Here is a 10,947-nt window from a genome sequence, read left to right on the forward strand (position 1 = left end):
TACTGACCATTTCTATACCCATAAGATAAACCATACTGATCATTTCTATACCCATAAGATAAACCATACTGACCATTTTTATAGCCATAAGATAAAACATACTGACCATTTATATACCCATAAGATAAACCATACTGACCATTTATATACCCGTAAGATAAACCATACTGACCATTTATATACCCGTAAGATAAACCATACTGACCATTTATATACCCATAAGATAAACCATACTGACCATTTATATACCCATAAGATAAACCATACCAACCATTTATATACCCATAAGATAAACCATACTGACCATTTATATACCCATAAGATAAGCCATACTGACCATTTCTATACCCATAAGATAAACCATTACTTTTATCTTGCAGATCCGGATAGATTACTTTTAGAGAAAATCATTGAATACGACATAAAAATTCTACTGATAACCCACAACTACCTGAATTGTATGTCAAACTAACCACCAGGTGTAAATGTAATTTTTCATGTCATAGTTTTCCAGGCTGTGCTGAGTGTAATATTTCAGGTCATAGTTTTTCAGGCTGTGCTGATTGTAATATTTCAGGTCATAGGTTTCCAGGCTGTGCTGAGTGTAATATTTCATGTCATAGTTTTCCAGGCTGTGAGTGTAATGTTTCATGTCATAATTTTCCAGGCTGTGCTGAGTGTAATAATTCATATCACAGTTTTCCAGGCTGTGCTGAGTGTAGTATTTCATGTCATAATTTTTCCAGGCTGTGCTGAGTGTAATATTTCAGGTCATAGTTTTCCAGGCTGTGCTGAGTGTAATATTTCAGGTCATAGTTTCCAGGCTGTGCTGAGTGTAATGTTTCAGGTCATATTTTCCAGGATGTGCTGAGTGTAATATTTCAGGTCATAGTTTCCAGGCTGTGCTGAGTGTAATATTTCAGGTCATAGTTTTCCAGGCTGTGCTGAGTGTAATATTTCAGGTCATAGTTTTCCAGGCTGTGCTGAGTTCATCCCAGTGAGTAACGTGCTGAACTGAAGATCTAAGGTTATGTAGTTTACGCCCCATTACCGACAGGAAAAACATTTTTCTCTCTACTTGGGACCATGGGTGCATTATAAAAATGACAAATCCTGTTATTAGGTAGCCCAAGAGTTGGCAGTAAGTGCTGTTCAACTGCTTTCCATCTAGTTTGTTACTTAATTAGAAATGACTAGTGCAGATAGCTATTGAGTAGCTTTGTACACAATTCAATAATGTAGTGAAGAAAAACTAAATAATACCTTTCTGTATGTATGTATCTATATATGTATGTTTATATAGGTATATAACTATCAAGACTTGTATACAATACATGCTTGTCTATTATATTCAGATAGACTTTTGGCAGACTGGGCAGTAACAAGAGGGAGACAAAAGATAGTTTTGAAATGTTAGTTTATACATATATATATATATAGTGGATAAAAAACAAAAAACATCTGCATTATAGTGTGATTTTTATCATGAATATTAATTGTTGTTTTTGTATTTTTTTTACCATTTTACAATGCTTTGCCAGCTTTCAGCAATTAACCCTAATTTTGAATCCTTTGTACTTCATAATCCAGCCCAGCTGATGAGATTATGATACCAAAGAAAAGACCTTCTGGGTTATTATACGGATCATTTGTCCCAAAATCTCTTCTTACAGATCTTTGATTTGAATTCCATAGATTAATCACTTGTATTAGGTCCCTGTTCATTAGACTAAGCAGTAATTTTAATAAAAACACGTTTGTCTTTAAAATAAAAACAAAATATTCTGGGATTAAATTTTGGTTTAATGTTTACAATATTATAAACAGATTAAAATAAATATGAATAATTTGAACCTATTTATCTGATAATCTTAAGTTTAAACAAATAACAGTTATTAAAATTCACTTCAGCCATAAATTGTGTCCATATTAAGTTACCTGGAAATAGTTTTATCATAGTAGGTGAACTATTCATAATTTATTGGACATTGAAAATGTTTAACTTGGAATGTTAAGATCTTATAAAACTTGACTCTGGAGTGTTTTGATGGAAAGTAGAAGAGAAAGTTGGCCTGTAATTATTGTACTACAATTTTTTTTTTAGTTGCTAAGTGTTTGAACATATAATTTGAAGTGTTATTTTTTTTTTAATAATGATAAAGTATAAAGTTATAAAGTAAAACTAGGCTAAGTCTATATGCATGACTGTTGTGTAAATAGAATGAAAAACTGTAGTATATAAACAGACTAAGTGTTTTAAAACCACTTGACTTAAAAGTCTTGATCTTACAAGCGTATGTAGATTTAACTATAGAAAATTGGTCAAGGAAGGGACTGTGCCTCTTTGTTAGTTATTTATTGTTCTGGGACCCCTATGCTATGATGTACTGTTTCATTAAAACAAATTCTGTAAAGTTGAACATACTATCAATATTTTCCTCTGGTGGGTTACGTGAAACCTTGAGAATCTATCTTCTGTTATTTCGTGATGTGAATGACCAATAGTGGTGTAAGTGAAGCATGTTCTATGGTAAAAAGATTAACATATTTTTTTACACAGACCTTTCTGAGAGCTTTTACTTTTCAGTAAAGGAGTCCAATACTCATCATCATTAATTGTTTTGTGGAATAAGCAGATTTTCACTTTTTTGCATTACGTTCAGTCTCATTTGTATTCACAACTCAGAATCAGATAATTTAGATTAATTCTCACAAACCATTTTCTGCTCAAACCTCCTGTTATTCCAAGGATCATTTCTATTACTCGTGGAGGAAATCAGTGAACCTAAGAATAGCACAGAGTAAGTAGGAAGGAGAAAAGTTTGTTGCTGTGATTATGGTATTTTTCTGTTTCTCGTGATGATTGCATTTCCCTGTGCTTTTCTATATATCTTGTGTTAAGTACCCCTTGGTTATCAGTCTATCAACTCATGGAAAATGTCAAGAATGAAGAATTTTTAAACTTATTGGGTCTTGGAGAGGTCTTCTCCTTGATATTGGACCTTCACCAATGCTGAGAAGGTACATGACTTAATTCTTATTTGAGATGCAGACTCAGGAAGGAGAACTGCCAGTGAAGTTCACACCCATGAGGATCGATCTCAGTGCACAGAAAAAGCATGGGTGACTGAGAGGAATTGTGATAATGTGTGGTCTGAGACAGAATGGGACAGTCTATAGTACCCTTAGTCCTTTGCCAACCAGAGTATTCCCACCTTTAGCTTTAGTCAAGACCAGCTGAGAGAGACAAGAGGGGCCTGGTGGACATAGTATATCAACTGGTCAAGGTGGAGATCCATGGGGTAGTCATGCACTGTTGTGTCATGTGAAGTATACTTCTAGGGCAGCCATGGGTTACAGAGAAACCTGGAATCATGCAGAGCTGCCCATGGTAGCTATTAATTTTGCCCCCTAGGAGCGAGGACTTAATGCTCATCTAAGTGTAGAAGCTATTGAGTTTGCCCACCACTCCAACCCTCGTTGATTAGATCATCTTAGACTGGTTGTGGCCAAAAGTCCATTGGAAAAAGGTTTATGTCACAAACATAGGTCCCTTTTGGCCAAGCTAAACTAATCTTTCCACTGTCATTTAAGGGTGCAGCCAAAGAGGATCTATATTATTTCCTGAAGCATTTCAAGTAGGTAACTACATGGAATGACTGGACCTTGGAGTAAGAAGTAAGTAATGTGATGCTTGATATTGATTTAGGATGGACCAGCTCTTAATTCTATCGAGGACTTGAGCAAGGTACAATTCTGAGAATGGGATACAATTGTAGCTGAGATGCACCAGTGTTTTTACTTGGTTAAGAATAGATCTATGTATTAGGCTGAGATCAAGGCTTGAAAGGAGGGCCCAACTGAGAAGTTGGCCACTCTGACAGACGATTTGTGCCATTGGCACAGGAAGTCATAACCTACAATGTTTTTGACAAATTGCAGGAATATATTCATGGACAAGTTTATGGAGGGGCTACTTAGGGAGACATTTAAGACATCACTTTGGTGTGAGAGACCTTACCCTAACAAATGCAGTGACAAAGTTCAAACTTGTAAATATCAATAAGTCACATGAAATGAAGAAGCCTGTACTGACTATACTTCAAACAAAGCACCCTCCCAAATTGAGTTCAACATGATGAACTCAAACTTTGCTGGGGGTAAACCAGTAACTGGCATTGCATAAAGACCCACTGGATAACAGAGAGTGGAGAGCTTTCCCTGGCCCTACCATGATGTTCCAGCCAATTCCAGTGATACCTCCATCCAGATGATACAATGGAAGGGAAGACCAAAAAATCTGCTTTGGATGTGGGCAACTGGGTTACTTTAAAGTAAACTGCTCTTACCTTGCTGTGCAGCAAGGTAGGTGTGATTACCAGTTTTGCCCATCAGCATAACAGGTGCAGGAGGATTAACAGTGTGCTGTAGTTGCTCTTACTTCAGTTGCAGAAAACAAACTAAGCTCAAGTCAAATTGATTTGTGGTATTGCAACAGACAGCTTGTGCTGAAAGGTTTAGTGGACAGCTCAGTTCTCCCAGGGCTTGGTGGTGCATAGTGTGTGCCCATACAAGTTCATGGCAAGAGAGAAACGTTTCTGTTATTCAGTAGACTAGTTGGCTTTGTTGTGTGTCAGACACTGAGTGAAGCAACTACTATGAACACCAACGAAGTCAAGACCTGTACTTTTCCTGTTTTGATAGTGCAAATAGAGAAGGAAGTGAAGATTTTCAAAACAATTGTATCGACGTTGCAGGACAACCTATCAGTAGCAGTCTGAATACAATTTCTCATCACATGAAAATGGCAGCCGACACCTTCCATATTTTGATGTACATTTTTTTCAGTTTAACGAAAACACTGCGTGTTCCCTCCCCCTTTCAACTGTTCAAAGTTGGTATTTGTATTATATTCAAAAATGCCATGTAACGCATTTTACTGAATGAAAACCTTTCAATCGTTCGAATGTAGAATGTAGCTATTTTCTCTTCAGTTTCGTTCGGTGGAAAACCAACTTTCAACGCTTTAGATTGTATTACTTCGTTTTGGTCAAAGTGCCAAATAACAAAAGCAAATATTTTGTTAGATTTGTGATTGATTGCGTCTATAGCGGTTCAAAAAAATCTTATCTACCTCATTTACAATGTGTAGGGTAATAGCAACTGTTATTAAAAGTTGTGGTCTTGGCTCTTGCAGCTGAATAGTAAGCTGACATTTTAGAATCTGAATACAACACACTTGCTAGTATATTCGTAAGTCAGCTAATATAAAAAATGGAGGTGTTTTACAGTATGAAAAGCTTGAGTTAGTTCTGCTGCACTGATTTTCCATTCTTTATCTGATGAAGGTGTCCAGTTTCTTAGATGTACCTTCAAAACATATTTTGTTCACATACTTTCTTGAGCTGATGTGATCCTTTATGTCGGCACGACCACCATGTCTTATCATTAAAAAATTCGCACACATAATACATTCAACTTCGTTGTCTCGACGGGCATTCTCAATAAACGCCCACTCCTTCGACTGTTCTACTTTATAAACACATTTGCGTTTAGGCATTTTTAACACCTGACAAAACAATAATATTAAAAGTACAACTTGTAGTATTGTAGCACCGGAAGAAAATAACACAGTCTGCATTCACCATACGTGCTACCCATATAGTTACAGACTCAATAAATAGACCACCACCGATTAGAACAAAACAGAAAAGCAATCTGCGAGCGACACCTTGTATATTCATCGCATTGTCGTTGTTATCGATGCATCTAGTGGCTGAATTCAGCAATGGCGCTCCTCGAATGTTCTCGTTAATTCACAAGCACTATACGAGCACGTGATAACCTTATTGGTGCTGCTAGATACAAGAACGATGCGTAACTTACACAAAAAGTTCAACACTAGAGTAACCAGACGTTCTTGTTTCCAGTCCTGAAAAACAAAACAACAACAACAACAAAAAACACGCTGATTTGTCCTGGCTTTAAAAAAAAGGAGTAAAGATTTGTTTTCCAATGTTATAATTTCCTACATAAATGTAAAATTTTAAGAGCTCGGACTAATTTTATTTTACATTTCATAAAATAAATACAATTATTATAATAACTTTACGAGTTTCTATGCTTGTTTGATTTTCCTTTTCATACTGATCGCGAATAAGGAATATGGAAAGGGAAAGCAAGTTTTGCCTTTTGAATTATATTCAAATTACAAGACATAGTCGGTGATCGTAATGTTGCGAGTTTGTTTACGGTAGATGGCCCTGTTCTCAAATTAACCGCTTGAAGTGTTACGATAGGCCTCTGACAGTGGAACTTTAGCGTTTAAGTAGAGACGAACAAAAATCGTACACCGCAGATGTACGACTGTTGTGTATATAGTAATTACCGTAAAACGTAATGAATGAATTCTGGAATTTGATGATAGTGTAGTCTACTTGAAGTTCAGTCATTTGTTTGTCAGTGAGATTGAGACTGAAAGTGAAATTCAAAACTCAAGTATCGTCACTGACGCATCACTACTGCCCTGGCATTAGCAGTATTACTATTAGTATTAATGTATTATTAAAGGTAAGCCTAATCACTAAACATTTAAAACAGTAAATTGTGTAATACTAATATGTAAAGTACCGAGTTAAAGTACTTAAGTAGTTTGAGTTATTAGGCCATCTTTGGCCGTTTGGGCATTAAACTCCTTTTTTAAAATTAAAACTGAAAGTTCACTTGGAATTGAAAAAGATACTTTTTGTACAGATTCATCTATAGCATGACTTGGTAAAATTATTTTGATGTTTGTAAAACCTCATGACTGTGAATTTTATGATTTTTGGTTTCTCAGAAGTTAATTTAGTGTATATTCATTACATATTATAATGATTCTCAGAGGAATATTATTAATTATACTGAAAAGATTTTTCAAATAATATTTCATATAAAAATATTTTCTGAACTTGTATACCCTTGTTTCTCATATTTCTGTGTACAGAATTTAGACTGTTGTCTGTGAGCTTCGAAAATGTGATGAGACCGTAATGGTTTTGAACAGGAAAAAAAAAAAGATTGAATTTTTGCAAGTGACACGAACCTGATAATGTCTTATTTCATCCTTGCTACGGTACGAGTATCCCTGTGTGATTTCTTACACTTCAGGGCTCTACCCACAAATTCAAACTGCCTGTAATAATGAAGATGAAGCAAATTTTATTATGACTGACCTTGTGAAACCTTTTTGTAGTTTTTAAGAATAATAAGGAATACTGGATAAAACTTAAGTTAGTCTGAAAAACTAGAAAGACTGCTACAAGTAAATATAACTGGTTTGCATTCAGAGAAAACTTAAATGTATTTATTTTTACCTTCAGACTCTGATGTTTTTTATTTTGGAAGTGGGTCCGTAGAAAACGTACAGTACTTTCTGATAATAATTGTGACAAACTTAACTGATTATTGATGTATTATGTTGAAAAAAAAAGTATTCTTGATTTATTTCATGTGTTTGACATTTTTCCATTGTATATTAAGAATTTTGCCAATTTTATTATAAAGAGAACCTTTTCATATATTATATTATTTTAGGTGCCTGTATGTTATCTATAAACATCTTAATTATTTTTTATACCACGGCTGAATGAATCTTTACCATTTGAAGTAACATGTAAAATTAGTTACATGTTTTTGAAAATTCATAAAATATATCCTCACGTAAATGAAAACATTTTAAAATCCTTGTAGTAAGATTGCAAAAATCACTGTCATTTTCTTTTACCATTGTTGAATGGAGTAACCAACTTTTATTTTTACAAATGTTGAAATGTAGTATATTTGATAAAACTGTACTGAACATTGAATAAGTATTTTCTGATGAGTTTCTGATATTAGTTGAATTAACATGTACGAGTGAATATATTTTGATATAACAATGTCAGTACTATATTTTTCTTCTAGAAAATAAAGCAATCATGGGCCTGTTGACAGACACTAAAGAACATAGTAAACTAATTATTCTCTTCAAACAACATGGAAACAAACTCTGCTTTTTAAGTTATGTTGTGGGCATCGTATGGTTTTGTTTACTGGCATGGGAACCTTACAACAATAGGACATATTTTTCGGAAAATGCTCTGCTTCCTGGCCTTGTTCAGCGAGAATTTTCCCCAGGTCATGAAACGTCTAGATTTTTTCAAAGTTTGAAGGAAGAAGCTGGTAGCCATGCCCGGTAAGGACAGTGTTTGTCTTTAGGTTTGTATTTTAAAAAATTAAAGTTGTTTTACCATTAAAGTTTCTCAAGGTCATGAAACGTCTAGAGTTGTTTTTCAGAACTTGAAGGAAGAAGTTGCTAAAGGTTGCAAATATCATTAAAAGCTTATTGAAGAATACTCTGAAGAACCTTAGTTGTAGTTAGGCTTATTTTTCTAAGGAAAGGCAACTGTGTTAATTCGCTAAACACAGAATAAGAACGAGGCTTGAAATCAATGATAGAAAACAAGTGGTTAGTATCATAGTTTTGGTGATCAATGATAGAAAACAAGTGTATTACTGGTTAGTATCATAGTTTTGGTGATCAATGATAGAAAACAAGTGTATTACTGGTTAGTATCATAGTTTTGGTGATCAATGATAGAAAACAAGTGTATTACTGGTTAGTATCATAGTTTTGGTGATAAAACTTAGAAAACAAGTGTATTACTGGTTAGTATCATAGTTTTGGTGATAAAACTTAGAAAACAAGTGTATTACTGGTTAGTATCATAGTTTTGGTGATCAATGATAGAAAACAAGTGTATTACTGGTTAGTATCATAGTTTTGGTGATCAATGATAGAAAACAAGTGTGTTACTGGTTAGTATCATAGTTTTGGTGATCAATGATAGAAAACAAGTGTATTACTGGTTAGTATCATAGTTTTGGTGATCAATGATAGAAAACAAGTGTATTACTGGTTAGTATCATAGTTTTGGTAGGCAGGTTTGATGGCAGTATTTCTTTAATTGGAATAATTAGAAATCCTTGTTTTGATTGTGACAATCTGTTTAATCATTATTTTGATTAATTGGTAGTTGGAATAATTAGAAACCCTTGTTTTGATTGTGACAATCTGTTTAATCATTATTTTGATTAATTGGTAGTTGGAATAATTAGAAATCCTTGTTTTGATTGTGACAATCTGTTTAATCATTATTTTGATTAATTGGTAGTTGGAATAATTGGAAACCCTTGTTTTGATTGTGACAATCTGTTTAATCATAATTTTGACTAATCGGTAGTTGGAATAATTGGAAACCCTTGTTTTGATTGTGACAATCTGTTTAATCATTATTTTGATTAATCGGTAGTTGGAATAATTGGAAACCCTTGTTTTGATTGTGACAATCTGTTTAATCATTATTTTGATTAATTGGTAGTTGGAATAATTAGAAACCCTTGTTTTGATTGTGACAATCTGTTTAATCATTATTTTGATTAATTGGTAGTTGGAATAATTAGAAACCCTTGTTTTGATTGTGACAATCTGTTTAATCATTATTTTGATTAATTGGTAGTTGGAATAATTAGAAACCCTTGTTTTGATTGTGACAATCTGTTTAATCATTATTTTGATTATTTGGTAGTTGGAATAATTGGAAACCCTTGTTTTGATTGTAACAATCTGTTTAATCATTATTTTGATTAATTGGAAATGCTAATTTCAATAGATGGATTATTTTGCATGATACTAATTACTGTTCATAGGTAATTACTTAAACTGCCCAGCTCAATTTATAAGTGGAAAGACATATACAAGCTGTTAATTGTGAGATAAAAATGTGCATTTTCACTTTGTTAACCCTGTACTTTGTGTGAAAATATCTTTTTGTGTTAGTATTCCTTATGCTTGGCTGGGAGCACAATTCAGGCAGATGGGTCTTGATGTTTATGATCACAACTATACTCTTCATTATCCATTTGGTTCAAAGCCTGTAAGTATATTTCTTACTTTTTGGTAACAATTATTTTGTATTATATAGTTTTTATGGACAGAGAAAATTTACATCTCTTTTAACTAGCACATGACAAAATCTGTTGCAGTTGGCCCGGCATGACCAGGTGGTTAAGGCGCTCGACTCGCAATCTGAATTCCCATCCCACCAAACATGCTCACCCTTTCAGACGTGGGAGCGTCATAATGTGACGGTCAATCCCACTATTCGTTGGTAAAAGAGTAGCCCAAGAGTTAACGGTGGGTGGTGATAACTAGCTGCCTTCCCTCTAGTCTTACACTGCTAAATTAGGGACGGCTAGCGCAGATAGCTCTTGTGTAGCTTTGTACAAAGTTCAAAACAAACAAACAAACTGTTTTGATACCAACAGAAGTTGTGAAAATAATTGTTTTGGTATAGTGAATATAAACAGTTATATTGTTGGTAAATGTTTAGGCAATATGATTTTTTAAGCATTGTTGAAATAAACAATTGTATCATTGGTATGATGAAAGTAAACAGTTGTATCATTGGTATGATGAAAGTAAACAGTTGTATCATTGGTATGGTGAAAGTAAACAATCGTATCATTGGTATGATAAAGTAAACAATCGTATCATTGGTATGATAAAGTAAACAATCGTATCATTGGTATGATAAAAGTAAACAATCGTATCATTGGTATGATAAAAGTAAACAATTGTATCATTGGTATGATAAAAGTAAACAATTGTATCATTGGTATGGTGAAAGTAAACAGTCGTATCATTGGTATGGTGAAAGTAAACAATCGTATCATTGGTATGATAAAAGTAAACAATCGTATCATTGGTATGATAAAAGTAAACAACTGTATCATTGGTATGATAAAAGTAAACAACTGTATCATTGGTATGATAAAAGTAAACAACTGTATCATTGGTATGATAAAAGTAAACAATCGTATCATTGGTATGAATAAAAGTAAACAATGTATCATTGGTATGAATAA

The 10,947-nt window shown here is 33.7% G+C and overlaps 1 protein-coding gene across 1 annotated transcript in view; it reads left to right on the top strand.

Annotated features, from left to right (window-relative positions):
• The first annotated feature begins 6,272 nt into the window (after window positions 1–6,272).
• Window positions 6,273–10,947, top strand: part of LOC106474231 (glycosylphosphatidylinositol anchor attachment 1 protein-like) — a 20,131-nt gene continuing 15,456 nt past the window's right edge. The window contains exons 1-3 of the mRNA XM_013934922.2: window positions 6,273–6,570; window positions 7,945–8,215; window positions 9,860–9,956. Of these exons, the coding sequence (XP_013790376.1) occupies window positions 7,959–8,215; window positions 9,860–9,956 (354 nt within the window). The 5' untranslated portion in view covers window positions 6,273–6,570; window positions 7,945–7,958. The remainder of the gene's footprint in view (window positions 6,571–7,944; window positions 8,216–9,859; window positions 9,957–10,947) is intronic.

This window comes from Limulus polyphemus, unplaced genomic scaffold (genome assembly GCF_000517525.1).
Source record: "Limulus polyphemus unplaced genomic scaffold, Limulus_polyphemus-2.1.2 Scaffold6976, whole genome shotgun sequence".
In the NCBI taxonomy this organism is placed as follows: Eukaryota; Metazoa; Arthropoda; class Merostomata; order Xiphosura; family Limulidae; genus Limulus; species Limulus polyphemus.